Source organism: Polyodon spathula, chromosome 2 (genome assembly GCF_017654505.1).
Source record: "Polyodon spathula isolate WHYD16114869_AA chromosome 2, ASM1765450v1, whole genome shotgun sequence".
In the NCBI taxonomy this organism is placed as follows: Eukaryota; Metazoa; Chordata; class Actinopteri; order Acipenseriformes; family Polyodontidae; genus Polyodon; species Polyodon spathula.
In genome coordinates this window covers 29,001,960-29,019,822 of record NC_054535.1, presented here as the reverse complement: position 1 = coordinate 29,019,822, position 17,863 = coordinate 29,001,960, and the positions used below count along the sequence as shown (strand labels likewise).

At 36.0% G+C, this 17,863-nt stretch overlaps 1 protein-coding gene across 5 annotated transcripts in view; it reads left to right on the top strand.

Annotated features, from left to right (window-relative positions):
* The window catches only part of LOC121295031 (zinc finger protein basonuclin-2-like), a 309,188-nt gene that overhangs the window by 245,154 nt on the left and 46,171 nt on the right, over window positions 1–17,863 (top strand). For 3 of the 5 annotated variants that reach the window (XM_041219318.1, XM_041219326.1, XM_041219335.1), the window contains one exon: window positions 4,673–5,993. The exons of 1 other annotated variant lie outside the window; for it this stretch is intronic. In XM_041219318.1, the coding sequence (XP_041075252.1) occupies window positions 4,673–5,366 (694 nt within the window). In that variant the 3' untranslated portion in view covers window positions 5,367–5,993. Of the gene's footprint in view, window positions 1–4,672; window positions 5,994–17,863 lie in introns of those variants that run through there. One more of the 5 variants, XM_041219351.1, reaches the window with a different exon arrangement.

Here is a 17,863-nt window from a genome sequence, read left to right as displayed (position 1 = left end):
GTTCAAGCAATTAAATGAATACAGAGAAAACAGCCTTCACTGACTCTTCACTTCTTTCATTTATACCGAGTTTAGTATAGTTACACTAATTAGTAATGTTCTGTATGAAGGCATTCTTTGGGCATTCAAACAACTAAACAACTGCATTTTTATTATTATTTATTTATTTATTTATTTATTTATTTATTTATTAATTAAACGGTCACCAAAGAGACTGGACTTTTGCTTAAGGTTGGTGATTCTTTTATTTGTACAGTATTATCAAATAATGGCTGGTGAATTACACTTACTGTAGTGTACCATTTTAAATGCTGTCACTGGGGATAATTTACTACAGTACATAACATAGTTATAGCTGACTATAGCTATAGTAACTAAAAGTACACATCAACATCAGGAGGGCAGTTGGGCAGCATTTACTGCAAATTTTTCCTGGCTGGCACAAACTTTAAACTCAGCATTTTGTGTAAGCTTTTATGCGATATGAATTATGACTTTGTTTCAAGAATGAAATAAATCCAAAAAGTGAAATTGAAGGCAGCCGGGTGCTGGTGTTGACTTTGTCTAGAGAAACAATCCCGGTCAGAGGTGACGAGGCTCTGAAAAAGCCACAGCCTTTTAGTCACAGAATTAATCACTACTATAATTACTACTGCTTTTGTTTTTTGCTTACCTACTCTGTTTTTACACTTGTATTAAGGTTAACTTTAATGCCCTGTAGCTTTCAGTAAAACCAAGATGGGGGTAATGCAACGGTGATTACTTCTTAATATTAGTGCCCAAATAACCTTAAACAAAATAGAATAGAAATGTGGTGTGGATCAAATACCAGGAACCTGCTGCAAACTATTTCTATAGTAACTACATTGTGTGGTTGTCAGGCAAAAGTATTGTAAGGTAAAGATTTTTCTGCAATGGCCTTTTCCTTAACTTTTTTTTTTCTAGTATTGGCTGTAGAGCCATCTTAAAACCCAAACAAATAATGAACGCTTTGTGATTGGCCTGCAATAGGTTAATGACACCTTTCCTCCTTTTAAACTGCTCCCAGCAGTGGATAAGACATTGGGGCTCATCTAATGCATTACAACCAACTCAGGGTCATTTGTAGATCAACAAAAGTCAACATTGGGATACCTCCCGATCAACCCACACATTATTTTTTCAAAACTGATATTATTTTAATAACAGTAGGAAAATAAGAAAAGGGGGGGAAAGCCTGACCCAACCATCTGTTTAATTTACCTTCCCATGCTCTTTTCCCCAATTAGCACGTTACGATTAATTTGGTAAACAAATTCGGGAATGATGCACACGTCAAACTTGAGAAGGCTTAAAGATGATTAACATTCCTGGGCCAGGCGCATTAGCACAGTACTTTGCTTCCTCTGCAAAGTAAAATGGCTTCTCTGGAGACTTCCCCCATCTTTTGTCAAGATGAGACCGTCAATTTTGTTTGCCTGCCACATTACCGGCCATGAGGGGATGCTGTGAGGAGGAGGGGGATACGAGGATTGGAACAGTGTAGGCAGAGCAATTCACTGCACAACTGACGGAAAAAAAAAGAAGTCTAATTCTGATAAATGGTCGACCCCAATACATCCTACCTGTTATTACAACAGACATGTTGTATCTGTGCAGTAAATTAGTTAAACCCCTGAAGAGTTTAGTGGGTAGCTTATCTTCAAGTGAATAATTTCAGTGGAGGGGGAGCCATCTGCGTGACTGGTGTGAGTGATTTGTCTCATAGTGAAAAGGATTCAAATGACTGTATATTCAGCATCTTTCATTTCCAAGGCCTCAGCACAGACCTTTAATTTCTGACTTTATTAAGTAGTTCTTTTGAGCAAATTACTCACTTGCAGCAAAGGATTTATTTTATTTTATTTTATTTAATACTATACTATGATCATATGTTACAGTATATATATATTATATATATATATATATATATTATATAGTAGTATTTTTGATAAAAGCATTTAACTCCAACATTAAATAAAGTGTCTCATCTTTTGGGAGCAGAAATAGGCACGTCGTAATACAATGATTCTGCCAGTGTTTAAAAGGTTGTTAAACTTTGAGTTATGGTATCTTTTAAGGTATAGTGCACATACATATTGACAGTGGAATTTATATAAAGGAGTTATTTTAAGAAATTGCACATTGTAACTATTTTAAAGTTGTTAAAAAAAAAAAAAAAAAACACATACATTAATGAAAAAATAATAACACATACATTAATGAAAAAATAATAATTATGGCCAAATGTGATCTGTTATTTAAACAATAAAATAAAACTGGTCAAGCTCTATTTTAGTATTTGTTTTTAATAACTTCTTGAACTGCTTTTGAATATATATATATATAGATATATATATATATATGATTATATATATATAGAATATATATATGTGTATATACTGTGTTAGGCATTGCATCATTTTTTTGTACAGCTTTTTCTTTTCTCAATTTGTTTTTGAAAGAACTTCAATTTTTGCCTTGAATTCTATGTATAGGTATTTGCCACTGATATCTATTTTGATGAAGCACCGGCAGCTCATATGACTCACTGCTATAGAATCATGAAAGTGTCTTAATGTTATGAATGTCATAATAGTGGTGGTAAGTGAGGTGAAATTGAATTGGAGTCTGGCATTATGGCTCTGTGGAACTCACTCCCGTTGACACCCATTATATAATGTCTGGGGCATTTCAATCTGATGGGGGTGTAAACTAAAATAGATTCAAGTGAAGTGAACGTGTGTAATGTGCACCGTTTTATTCCAAAGGAGGAAAAAACACCTGCTGAAGTTACAAACACCAAAGTAATCAACTTTGAAATGTAATTTAAGTGCTTTTAAGTAGTCTTAAGTTGTTTCAAACTAATGTTACCATTCCTATTCCTGTTGCAGTAAAAATGGTGCAATCAAAAGCAGCTGAAAAGAGCCCCCCTCCCCAGTTCTGAGTTTCTGCCGATGTTAAGCTTGAAGTTCTATGGTTCCATATCAACCCCAGAGTGCTACTACGTGTATAGTGCAGTGCAGATGCATTGTGTTCACATTGCTGGTAATGCTGTGGTCAGCTAATGGTTCTGCGTACCGTAATGGTATCCCAGTTATATTTTTTATATGATATAATGCACACATTAAGTGTGTTACATTTGGTAAATCATGTGACATGGCTTGGTCTACTGCTATAATAAACTGCATTTTTTATAAAATGAATGATGGTTATAATGCTGCGTTTTAATAAGTATCACAAATAAACTGCCTTTCAGAGAAAGCAAATGTGATAAAGCTGACTATTCCAATGCTAATGTACTATTATGTTCTTCCTGATTATCATATTACTACAGCTCAAATCAATTGATAAAGTTGTTTCAATATGCAAGAGTATTTAATTGAGTAAAAGTCAATACAATTGAATTACAGGAGGGTACTAGATTTGCTGACAGCAGTAAACACAATACCAGGATGTGTCTTTGCAAGCATTTAACTAAGAAGCTATTCATAATTAGTACAGTATATCGTTTGCTCAGAGATGTTTGCTCTTGGTGCACATCACCTGCACAAACAGCTACATGAAATTTTTTTTTTTTTTTTAATTGTCTCAATCCTAAAATTCTAGATGATGAGACCTTTTGACGATAGCTATACATGCATCTCAAAAGGCTGTGTGGAGATTTCTAAGACTGTGAATAGGATTTTGGCAAACAATCCTTATCATGAGTACTGCTTTAGTAATCACGCTGAACACCCTTCATCTCTTCACCAACAAAGCAAAATTGCAGACAACAGAAAATGAATTACAAAATATGCTACAAAACAAAGATGCTGCAAATACTGAAATGACTTCTTAAAATTCAAACAAATCCAACTCGACGATATAAATAAATACGACGTGCACAAACTCAACAGACTCCTCAGAAAATTCTATGCCACAGTGAGAAAGTCAGACACACAGTGAGAAAGTCAGACACACAGTTCTATACCAGAAAAACTTTAATAACTGCACTATGGACTTCAAAAACATGACTTATGGACTGCAGGCTCATAGTGGGAAACTAAAGGCCCCTTGGGAAGAACTATAGTTACCTCCAGGAGACAATGCTCTAAGCCTGTGACTTCAGGCATTATAGTCCGCTGTTGGTAATTATAGTTTTTTCCTCGGGGGCCAGAGTTTCCCACTGTGTGCCTCGTCTTCACACACCTTGAGACAGAAGTATGTCTAAGATTTTCCTACAGTGATTGTGTGGTCAGGATTTCCTGTAAAAATCATCTTAAGCTAGATCTATTAGAAGAAATACACTGGAGTGGAAACACGTTCCCTTTGTTATATGTGTTAAATGTGACCAACCCCTCAAAGTTAAAAAAATGTTGTTGTTAGAATGATAACAATTAAAACATACATTTATCAGACAAGGACTTATTTTTCAAGCAGGCCAAAAGGAAGTGTTTAAAGTTGTAAATGTTTGTTGAAAAAATATGTTATCTACATTGCAGCTCCCTATTTAGACTAGGTGGTATCTGTATTGAAGCATTGACACTTTTTTTCAATAAGTTCTTTAAATAATGTAATAACAAACAACACAACATTGTCATTATTCTGAAATTATAACTCACCTTTTTATGTATTTATTTATTTTTCTTTAAAAAAAAAAAAAAAAAAACAGGCACAGCGCTAACATCAACCTGCACCGCAAACTGCTGACCAAAGAACTTAATGATATGGGGATGGACACTCACCACACAGCCCTCCCAAAAGAACTCCGTGATGAGTTCCTGGCCAAGATATATGGTGCTCACCACATGGGTTTGGAGGGCAGTGGTGGCCAGGACGAGGCAAGCTCTCCAGCCGGAACCGAATACTCGCAAACCAACGGCTACTGTGGAGGCCCTGCCGATGATTACATGGTGCTGGACCTCAGCACCGCTTCCAGCATCCAGTCCAGCAGCAGCATCCACTCCTCAAGGGAGTCCGACGAGGGCAGCGACGAGGGAATACTGCTTGACGACACTGATGAGGACAGCGACTGCGAGGCGCCCTCCCACAAGGCTGAGGGGCTGGCCCAGGAAGTGACGGCTGAAACTGGAGTGGGCAGCAGCCAGGGCCTGCTTGAATCCTCTTCTCCCACGCTCCACTTGGCTTCCACCAGCAATGGCGGGATCATGTGCAACATCTGTCACAAAATGTACAGCAACAAGGGGACGCTGCGGGTGCACTACAAAACCGTACACCTGCGGGAGATGCACAAGTGCAAAGTGCCCGGCTGCAATGTGATGTTCTCTTCAGTGCGCAGCCGCAACCGACACAGCCAGAACCCTAACCTCCACAAAAACGTTCCTTTTGCATCTGTAGTAGAGTAGCTACCCCAACCCTAAACCCCATTTCCCTGTACCAGGACCATCATTTTACACAAGATTGGCCTCTTGCACGGATGGCCTCTTTTGGAACTGGCAATTTTTATTATTATTTTTTTTTTTTTTATTATTATTATTTTTTAATTCATAAACAAAATATATATAGAGAAAAAAGATCTAAGTGCTTTTGCATTGTGACTATTTCTGTTGTTTTTTTGTTTGTTTGGTTTTTTTTGTTAGCATGGGATGGGTCTCACTGAGCAACAGCCGATGCCAACTTAATCCACCACCATTCCCATTCAAGACACTCTCTTGCTTTACTCATCTCCAAAGAAACTGTTTGAAATATATTTGTGACTGTTGCCTGCAGAAATGATAATAAAAAAAATACCTTCTTGATGTCTTTGTGTACCAATAGCTTTTAAAAGAACCTTTAACAAAGCATGACAGCTTCATTTGTAAATACTATGCCCTGAGAGGCTATGATGTAAAACAATTATATTGATGGTTGTTAGCTTTTATTTTATTTTACAGTCCTTCCAGCTATTAGATAGACAAGGAAGAGGTAGTTTGCAAATAGTTTGATTTAACTATGCTTGCTTTAATTTTTTTTTTTTTTTTTTTTTTTTTTTTTTTTTTTTTTTTAACTAAAACTAAGTCTTGTTTTAACTACCTGCTAGATAGACAAATGGGTGCTGGCATGCTTATGGTACCCCGTCCCCCCCCCCCCCCCCCCCCCCCCCCCCTTAGTATTAGTACATAAATCCTGTCATGCACTTTTCAACACGGGGATGTGTAATATGACCCATGTCATTTATTTTCAAACTACCAACATTCTACAAATCTTTGTCTTTGGGGGAAAAAAGTTGTTAACTGCAATGGTAGACCCGGATTTTGGCAGGACATTGTTCCAGCATATTCAAGTATTCTGTCTGACATAATGTATCAATCATACCCTACCTTAAAGGTACTGTATCCCTCTTGCTGGTGTGCAGGTGCACAGAATACTAGCAGCAACCAGCAAGTTAGAAAATGTTACCCAAATTAAGGCATTCGTTATTTCAGGATTTATAAGGTACTTTTTAAAATTGCATTATTTGAAAATCATAGGATACTGCACCTTTAAGAGTTTGTAGCACAACAGTGAATATCAGTAATTTAGTATACTGTCAAGTTGTACACAGCAGTGTTTCAGTAATATATTATTTATAATATAGTATTTACAGAAGCAGCAATGATCAATTACCTTAATAAGTTTATTATGAACAAACTAAAAACCAACCAAAACAGTGGCACTTCATAGCAGAGTGGGGCACTAGTCTTAGTAAATAATGTTTTTTAGTTTTTTGTGTTGTGTTTTTTTTTTTTTTTTTTGTTCTTTGAGTCTGAATTAAGAAATCCTATAATTCTTTAATGTAAATTTAAGAAAATTACATTTAAATCTGGCAAACTGTGAATTAAGCAATTTCTATAATATTATCAATAATTTTACGTCTGCGTTAATGGGTGAAATTCGGAAATTTTGTACACCAACTGTAATAAGTCTGTAAAAACATTGATAACAATAAGCCCCCCGTACTTCTCCACATTTAATTGTGAAGAGAAGATGGTTTTGTTATTCGGGGGGCATGAATGGAGGTGGCCTCCAGAACTTCTAAACCAATAAGATCTGCTAATCCAGAAAAAAAAACCCCAAGCTTTCCACCCCCCCCCACCCACCCACCCCCACCCCCCCACAGTGGCCCCACCCTGTACGGAGAAGATCTAAGTTCGGCTCTCCACCTCTGCAACTACATCCTCCTCTTTAACGGTCTCCCTCTTGGGTGTAAGTGAAGCTCACTTCCCACCCTTAAAAGCCCAGCCACCGCTGGCTTCGTCCTCTGCGAGGAAGGTTCTCCACAAGTCAAGGGAGACCCCCGGCCAAATATAACATCACTGTCACCTCTAGATCCCCCTTGGGGGAAGTATCAGTTGCTTCCCAGCCTTGGAGACCGAATGGTTCGGTTTCACCTCTGCGAGCCAAGGGGAATCTCCTTACTCTTCTCTAAGTTATAAGCACATATCTTCTATTATCAATGCCTGAGTCTCTTCCTCTATGCAGCCCTCGATCATGTCCACTGAATCCTTTAAAAAAATCCTGCACAAGTTTGCAATCTTGGTGTGCTTTGAGGTGAGGTGAAAGAACAATGGCTGCCACAGAATGCCGCTTTTATATGGCCTTTACTAAAGCCTGATGTTTAGGCTGAAATATTCTAAATGTATTTTTTTGGCTAAACTAAGGTGTCTAGAAAGATGCTAAAAAAACAATTCCAAATCTGGTCTTGAGTTCCCCTGGTCTTGAGTTTTCCATGTTCTGCTGTTAGAACTGTATGCAGTCTGGTGCATCTTTCAAATTAGCGCTCTTTGCTGAAGGTAATTTGCCAAAAAAAAAAAAAAAAAATGACTGTTCCATTATTGAACCATGTTATACCATACGGCATTCAGTGTTACAAGAAACAGTGCAAAAAATGTCACATGGAACAGGGTTTGTAACAGGTTATATATATATATATATATATATATATATATATATATATATATATATATATATATATATAGTCAGTATTTTGTAATCTTTCTCAGTTTTATTGTGTTAAAACTATTCATTTTGTACAGGTTATACATATGTTATTGTGCAACCTAATATAGCAATGCATGTAATGAGTACACATTTTAACCTGGTTTACAGTTAACATCTGCTAATAGATCACCTGTACCCAGATGTCTTTATATTTAAAATAAAGATACACATTTACATAGAAATTGAAGCACAGAAAAATATGCTTGAAATCTTTTTTCTTTCCCCCTGCTAAAAGCTGGATTTCTGTGTTTTCAAGAACACTGCTTGCACAGGTATCTTTTGCTTTAATACATGCTTTTGGTGCTTTAAAAAAAAAATGAAGCGAATGAATGCAAAGGAAGGCCTGGGAAATGTATTTCTGTAGCAGGAAGTATCATTAAAAGTGCTGTTGCACAGTACCTTGAGGCACCAGTTCAATTTTACCACTGATCTTTCTAATAACTCACTTGTCACTTTATTACCTTCAAAGATGTGAATGTTGCTGACAAGACAGTGACACTAACAGCAAACACCCACTACTCCCCCTCTTTCCTTTCAGACTGTACTCTCCCACTACTTATTGTACAAGTCCTACAGGGACAGACTAATAGTGTACGCTTAAGTTCACTACACGGCCAGCAAATATAAAAGGATGTGTAATTGTCTGTTTATCCCAAGTGAAGAGAAAATTGAGTACAGAAACTCAGCCTGTCCCCAGAGCCGTCCTGATGCTTGCCTATGCAATGCAGCATGTCAGGCAGCAAAAGGTGCCACTTTTGAGCTGAGAGAGTCTGTCTGAAGCCCAGGGCTGCCACTCTTCACTCTATACTGGCCATTGACATGACAGTAACACAATGACTTGTTACCCGAGCCTAAGTGATGGACAAGAAAGTATTCTGCAGGTAGACAGGCAGGCAAACAGGCAGGAGGCTAGCTTGTCGGTTTAGTAAAAAGCAGTTGCAATATTAGAGGTATAGTGTGTTTTTTTATTTAATTTTATTAAATCTTACCAAACGCAGAACTAGTGCTTACTGGTTGCCCAGGGCAGTGCGCATAGCATTTTTACAAACTGATGGTTCAGCTGAACAATATTTTTTCCCTTAGCAAGCACTGTGACTGTTGACAGTTGTGACTGAATTCTATAATGAGCATTTGTTCAAATCAGGCTGTGTTGCGCAATATAGCTTGTGACTTACAACAGGATAGGCAATTGTCCACATGCCCTCATTTCATAGTGTTACTGACCTATGGGTGCCCTTTTTTAAGAAATGAAAGGGAGTGGCCCAGCAACTAGGGTCAGAAGTTCTACTTTGAGCCCTTACTGTTCTGACTTTCAGCTCCACCTCAGTTATAAAACTTCACATTCTTCATTGTAAATGAGATGTGTCTCTGTTGGGCTGATAACTGTTAACAGCCGCAAACTTAAAGAGCAAGGCCAACTTACATAAAAAGCATGTGTGTGGTATTTGAATCACTTAGCAGCACTGTTTAATGCCTAGGCAGTGTTTTCTAGTCACTGGGCAGACCTAGTTCTAGTTTAATACTTGGATTGTCATGTACATAAGTAATAATTTTGGCAATTTGAGTTGTCTTTTTGTTTTTCTTGGCAAAACATGAGCAATTTGGCCCAAATTGATCCTCACAGAAGTAACAGAAAACATTGCATCCCGGGCAAATCCATCTGAACATGAGGTGAAACATATTGCTGGGAGAAGTTGAGTGAGTCTTTAATATTTAATAAGGCCTTTGCCTACACGGCGACATTGAGCACAACAACTGAGAAAGATAGCTACAAAATATGACAATAATGCATGGGGGGGAAGTTGAGTGACCTATTAATAATGAAATACTCTCTGTCCACTCTGTTTAACTCACTGGAGAGCAACATTCAACACAAAATCATGTAAATGCTGCAGTACTGTATGTAAGCTGTTGTGTGCTAACATTGCTCTTTTTTATTTGTAAAACAATGGATTACAAAAATAGAAGTGGGACAAGACAAGTATTGTTCTTTTTATTTTTATGAAAATGTTCATGTAATTTTTTTTATTATTATTTCTATTCTCTGCATTGTCCACCATGCCTTTAAATAGTGAATTTGTCAACTACCTTCTCCATATTTTAAGCAAAGACTGCTTATAAAAACTGATCAAATCAGAGATGCTGTAGTTAGTATTATATGTCTATCATATAGGTTTTTTGATTATGGAACTCCTAGCGCAGTTCTTTTTTACACACATGTTGATGTTCATTACGGAAAACAGTTCCCCATATGTTTACGAAAGAGTGTTCTATTTTATTTAATTTTTTAATAGCAGTGAGTAAATAAACTTGAAAACGTAATTATGTAAATGGATTTTTAGGTTTTTTGTTTTTGTTCACACTGCATATACTGTTTTAGTGGTTTTTTAAATGTTTTTTTATATGCTATACCTTCTTATCCAGATGTCTTTTGTCCTACAGCTTGCTGCATTATAAATTAAAGTTAATGCACAGCTATATTCCTGTTATAGCCACAGTATGCACCACAAACCATAGCTGCGCCAGGGGAATTGGAAGCTTGCATCACTTTGGTCTAATAATTGTGACATAAATTGTTTATGGTATTTTTTTTTCCATTAGTAGAGGGAAAAAAAAAAGTCCTCTTTTTAATTTCAATTTGCTTTCCTTGTAATTTCTGTCTATGGTTTTGCATAAAATGCATAAGGGTTTTTGGATGTAAATGGAATTTTATTCATATTTTGTCCAAATACCTCTTGTAATTTGTATCAGAATTCTTGTACAATTTTTATATTAAAGATTTATCAGTCACTGGCAACTCGGCATCCTTTTTTTTTTTCTCTAGTTGCAAAAGGAATTGTGCAACCTGTCTGCTGTTCCACATTCAAACCTTCCCCACCATCGATGCCTGTTGGACATTACATTACTCTGTGAGGAAAACAGACATTCTCCTGTTACTTCAGTAGAAAGTTCATATATAACTTCAAACATTCAATCATAAATTCTGAGGTTAAAAGATAAATAACTAAAGAGTAGGTTCAATCCCTGTCAGGATAAACAACAAATTGATTTTTAGAGCCTTCTACTGTATGTGACTGTCCACTTATTTTAAGGGGTATTCCCAGAATAATCACACATAGTTTGGGTTGATGCAACTGGAGTAAAATTCTCTAAAATATTCCAGATATGGCTTATCTTTATTCATAGGTAGATCAAATCAGTCCCTAAGACTAATAAACAAATGGATCAGTTAATGACTTCATCAGTGATATTATCAAAAAAGTAAAACGCTACAAATGACACTTTTAACTCGGAGAATAAGTTAAAAAAAAAAAGTTTTTTTTTGACAACTCCAGTGTTAATCAACAAATCGTTATGTAGCATTGATTTGGGCATTTTCAAGAGGTCGTTACGCCTATCTCGTTATTAAATAATCACGATAACGTGATTTTTGAAATTGTGTTGTTTCGTTGTTTACCAGATAATGTTAATATCTTTACAAGCGGTGCTTCTTGCAACTATTTTATTTGTTTGCAGGAAGTTAAAAGCAAATCTTTGTTAATTGTCGTAATTTATCAGGAGTAAGTTTGCACTTGGAAAATGAGGATTTTAATCAACGAAAGACTATATAATTCACCTTGAAACAAATATTTAACAGATCGCCGCTGTGACGCCGACGATACAGAGGCTACCTGGATATTTATTCAATATTTGTAGTTATGGAAATATTTTAGACTTTTATATACCTATGTTTATGAATGAGATTTGTTTACTTGTTTTAACAATTTGTAACCTTAAGCCCGGAACACACTGCCCGATGCCATCGCAGGAAGGGATTCATGGATGTATAAAGTACAGTGGCAATGGGGCGAATCAATAGGCGAAAAGATAATGCTATGGCAATAATAAATATCTACAATTCTGGCTAGAACTTAACCTATCGTGAAAACCACATATGACTGGAGACATGCATGTATTCTCTCTTTATTAAACAAACACACCCAAACACACGCACGCACACGCACGCGCACACACACTCATCTATACATATACCCACGATATTCCATTGGTTTGTATACAGTATAATATCCGTGCCAAAAGTTTTTGAAAACAAGACCTAACAACCACACATTGTACTTTTTAACTATTAAATGAAATATTTACAGAAAACTTCAAACTGCTGCTATAATCGTGATTCATTTATTATTAATGGCGTTATCATTAAATTATAACAAATCACGTTTTTTATGTACAGTGAAGGTAACCTATATTGTGTTGCCCAAGTGCTTATAAAGTCAGCCAAAACATGTTTTTCCTTTGTTGTAAATGAAAACGTGATTTGGTATAGTTTAATTATAACGCTATTAATAATAAACTAATCATGCAGCGTGGTCCTAATAGCAGTTGTTGTTGCAGTTATTTCATCTAATCGTTAAAATGTGCAATATAGAGCTTGCTTTCAAAAGATATCACCACAGACATGAATGGAATACCTTATGTGATCGAAATCATTGACATGGACACTCCCCCCACACTGTATGTACAGTGTACACTCTCACCTTCACACATCTGTAAGCACATATTATAACATCTTATAATATTAAGTATTATAAGGCTACTTCTATTCATGTTGAGCAAACAGTACCATGCATGATTAATAAATGTATAATTAAGTGTTACATAAATGGTATACATGTATAATAACTAAAAAGCTACAAACACAAATGACACTTCACATGTTTTTATTTATAGCCACAATTGTACATACTAAAATACATAAAAAAGTAGATGTCAACATAAGAAAATAAATTCCAACCAATATACATAGATGGCTTATCCCCAGTCCCATCCAAAAAATAAATGAAGTTGTTTTTTTTTAATCTGTTCCACACGATTTTTACCCACAAGACAGATAATCGTAAATCAGAATTGTATATGTGAAGTTATCTAAATAAATGCATGACAACATGTACAATTTTAAATGAACTTTACAAATTATACACAAAATAGATATTCCCATTCTTTTTTATTTCCATTTGGCTGCTGCTCGCTGGTGGGAGAGCAGCCTCACTGTATGCTAGTAGTTTCCATAACAGCGAATTATGCTTCCGTTCATTTTTCTTGATCTCGTTAACAAGCATTTTAATTAATGAGCTCCCCTTATAAGGTTGATCAGACAGGAAGTGATGTAGTAACCTGCAACAATTAATCTTTTTAACAAGAAATGTGTTCATTAACGACCTCATCGACCCAATTTCAAAGCATTTACGAATTGATTTAATTAACACATTTCGTTTGAAAATCACTTGCTACTAAAACTCTTGTTGCTATACCAAGAGTTTAATACAATAACACTGTTTTTTGAAAGTCCTGCCCAATATGTTTAACATACAGTGTTAAAAACAATATGGAGAACTACTCCCTGTAGTCCACACTATGCCTTTAAACCGTATTGGTTGCCTTTAAACAGGCTTAAAAGTGCTACATACAATTAGTGTCACTACGCAGTGTTTAATACTGGACTGGAGACTACCTCAGGGGGTAGTCTCGAGTCCGATTCTAAATTAGATTGCATCAGGTAGTGCAGTTTCTCAGAAGTGTGGACACTGTAATACCAAACTACATTTTTTTTTGTATCCTCCAATATCCCAAAATACTTTCTGATATTTTTGGTGCGTGGACATTACAAATACAGTACTCAGGACAGGCACCTGAAGGAGTTCAGAATGACTATCAATACTGTTGTACCGCATACAATTTCTCAGGTTTGTTGTAAAATGGTGGATCGTGGAACATCGTGATCAGATGGCGAAATGAAGGCACATTGATATCTAGAGTGATGAAATCGATCAAGGAGAACACATTATGATCAAGTGTACCTTTTAAAAAAAAACAAAAAAACAACAAAGCCGTAACGTTCATGCTAAGAAGCAATATGTCTTCCATGGGCATGGGCTACATATTTGCTGGGTTGTAAACATAAAATACAGTGCATGGTGGGATAATGTCATATTAAGTCCCACAGTCCAAAACACTATTCAGAACTGTAACCAAATTATTGTAATAGTGTTTGTACGCATTAAGCCTGACTAAACATGAAACAGTACTTTGTATTAATGAAAACATTTCTGAGTACGGTTCTCGAGATCGGTTATGTAGTGTGGACAGGGCCAAGGATAAGCATGTCAATAATTCACTCTGGATCTGACCAGTTGAACAAGTTACATGGATATGCTAGTTGATATACTTTATCTTGCTTCTCATTCACATTCCAAGACTCTAAGTTACAAAGGGTCAACCAAGAAGCGTCATCCTCAGTACTGTGCTTGAAAATGTACACTGCAGACTGTTATGCTGATACAGATTGCTACACATGCAGTCAATGATTGAGTTTATGTGTATTTATTAACATCTTTGGAATGTATACATCCTCTGCAGTCATCATCTTTCCGTCAGTCAGCAGCATCTTTAGGTATAATGTGGACCAATTAGTAGATGTTTTATGGGATGTTTGCTTTTCATTAAAGACACACATGATTTCATGGTTAAACATACAGTCATGGATGCAATGAACTGACTATCCAGGCACCCACAATCATCCCCCTTCTTTTCCTCTCCTTACTTCAAGCCACAGTACTACATAGATATTATCTAGCTGTATGTTGATTATATTACACATTTATTACAAAGTTCCCTTGGCATCACATTTGCTTTTATAACAAATAAGAACACAGTGTTGAAAAAATCAAAGCAGCAGTTTATTGACCTTGAATTAGGCACAATTTTTCTTAGTCACATGATGGATGCTTAGCCAATCATTACCCATATGCACCAGCGGCACAATAATAGACCTGTGTATTGATTAGTTGAGGTAGTTAAAGAGATTTCCCCATAGTGCATTCGAACATTGATAGGTCTCTGAAGGGAGTGCGTGCTTGTGAACATAACTTATTATGTTCTGGGTCCTGCAATTGATTTACTTGGGAAACACAGTGGCTCTCACTTGACCTTTAGAAGGAATATACAAACAGAAACCATACATGACAGAGTGAACCTAGTATTCATTCCTAGGAACCAGATTTCTGTGTGAGTGACAGTAATCTTAAGTATTTTGGTCATCAAAACATCAAGAAGCCTGTTTCCAATAGCGATAGAGCATCTGCCATTTGTGCTACTATAGTGTTTGTCTATTTAAAGGCACAGGAAACACTGCACAGCAATTTTTTTTTAAAATGCTTTGTTTATGTATTAAAGAGCATACAGCTTACAAAATGATTCCAGTAAATCATATCTAATATATTTGATCGTCATTTCATAGATCTCACATATTCCTAAATAAATGATCCACATATTATGTTCAATTTGTATTCACTTTTTCAAGGTATATTTTCATAGCTTTTGCGCCCTTTTTAATGCTGCAACTCCCTTGAAGGAATGCAGCTGACACACACGAGTTGCTTCTGAAAATTTCAGAATGTTTGTTTTTTAGATAACAAATCTTCCTGAGCATATTTTTCTTAAAAAAATATATATTTCTCCAGAAAAAAAAAAATAAATAAATAAATAAATAAATTCTAAATATTTGCCATTTATTTTCTAGAAACCCAAATTCCATGAAGTTTCACTCATTGGCTCATATTTGAGTACCAATCACTGCTTTTCCTATGGTTGACATATTTTCAATGTTGACTTGAATGCTTTTTTTGTTGACCGGAAGTGTAGCATTGACGTATCTGCAAGGAGCAATCGATACATGTTCTTCACTAACCAATAACTTACTTCTCCTCCATGGAAAGTTAGCCCTCAGGGACCAATCAGTGGTCCCTGGATCACAGTCCTTATAGACTTGTGAGCTAGTGGTCCTGGTGTTTCTAGTCGCAGTTGGACTCCCACCTGCATGCCTCTTTCAAACGCTAACAAATTGTTACGTCTACTCATTTTACAACCAACAAACAGCACATATTCACGTCATAGATCAGAAGAATATAACTTTGTCATAAAAATAGTGAAACAATTAAAACAATTCATTTTTTGGCAGGATTTGTAAATTATAACACAAAGTTCTAGATTGAGTCACATTTCTTAAGCCATTTTGAGGTTTTAGTGACATGTTTTTAATGCCACTGTTGCACCATCATAATATAATAATAATATACTTTTTTATTTTTTTAAATTCAAGCCAAGGCCTCTTTTAATCAACTATGTGTGAGCTGTATACAGTACCATTAAAATAAATTTATCTAAGCAAACAAAATCATGTGTTGGTTACTCTAAATATGAACACCATTTGTCTTGAGGAAGGAATCTCTTTGAAGTTTTAGCAGGACCCCAGCCAAGACACTTTATAGACACTGCATGTAGGGCTAATTTAATCTTAAAGGCAGAAGGGGCTGTTATTGTGCATGCCACAATCAAAACTCTGTGATAAAAACAACACTTATGAGAAGCAAAACTGGTGGGCCTATGCATTGTGCTGCAGTGATGCCTAAGTATGCCTTCTTTACAATCCTTTTAAAGTAAAAACAGGAGATGTGCCTAAAGCAATTGAAGTATTTCCTTATTAATTACAAAAACCTAACTCCATTCTTGCATTATATCTTATTGTAAACTGCACTCATAAAAAAAAAAAAAACTGCTGATGAATGCACTTTGTTTTAGGCCTACATTTGGCTTACACCAGTTTATTTTTAAAATCTTCTTCAAGTGATTTTTTAGCACTGAAAAGTTGCACAGTGTGCTGCATGAAACAACTAAAAAGGAACAGACCAGCACAATTTTGTTTTAAAACACAGCACTTCCTTTCATTCTCGTTATGTATATCACAGAGCTGCACAATAGTGAGATACCGTGAATTAAACCTTTATTGAAGGACAATTTGTTTTAATTATTAGTCTATGGCAATTTACTTCAAAGTTATGCAGAACAGAAAACATGCAATAAAGAAATGTTAAATTAAACTGTTCCTTGTAAAAAAAAAAAAAAAAAAAAAGTAGTTGCCTATTTTGTAGTCAGGTTAAGCATACAAGGTTTTGTTTTATAGCCACTTAACCCAAATGATTCTTTCACGTTTAGTTTATTAGTTTTATGTGTCCCTGCCTCTGAAAAGCTGTGGCAATGAATCTTAGTCAAGGCTTCAGCGTCTTTGCTGAAATAACCAGGCCTGACACTGATTCCTTACAAAAACTCATTTCTGGTAATGTGAGCCCTGCTGAGGATGGCCATGTCAACTTATTAGACTCTTTACTTGGCTGTATTGATTCTGTTCTACACCAGTGAGGACCGTATTGCTGGCTAATGCTATTGACGAGTCATCAGTCTTGTGCAGAAGTGTGGAGGCTTGCAGCTCCTTCCCAGCCACAAAAAACATCAGTGGACAATGATGGAGGACAGGAAGACAGGAGGACGGGGGGGGGAGATGCAAGCACAGCACAGAGACTCAGACCTTGTCCAGACTCTGGAACACTACATTAAAAAAAAAGAAAATAAATAAATAGAAGAATGTGTCAATAGGAGGATGTGTTTTTTTTTTACCCTCTTTAGGGAATGCATGTCTGATACTTATGGATTCAAACAATGAACTGTGTAAAAGCAACCAAGTGCTGAGTTAATTTGCACCTTTTCTATTTTTGTTTTATTATGTTTATTGGTTTTGAAGTTAGGCATATACACAAATTAGTGAATGCAAGCAATTATTGATCAACAACAGTAATGTACATATTAGAGTAATAAAACACATTCATGAATATTATAGTTATTAGCCATCATCCATGTAGTCAGAGTGTGAACAGGGATTTTGTCACTAAAAAAGTTGATTAAACAAATTACATAAATAATCCTCTGCTAGGAATGGGGGGAGAGAGAGAGAGAGAGAGAGAGAGAGAGAGAGAGAGAGAGAGAGAGAGAG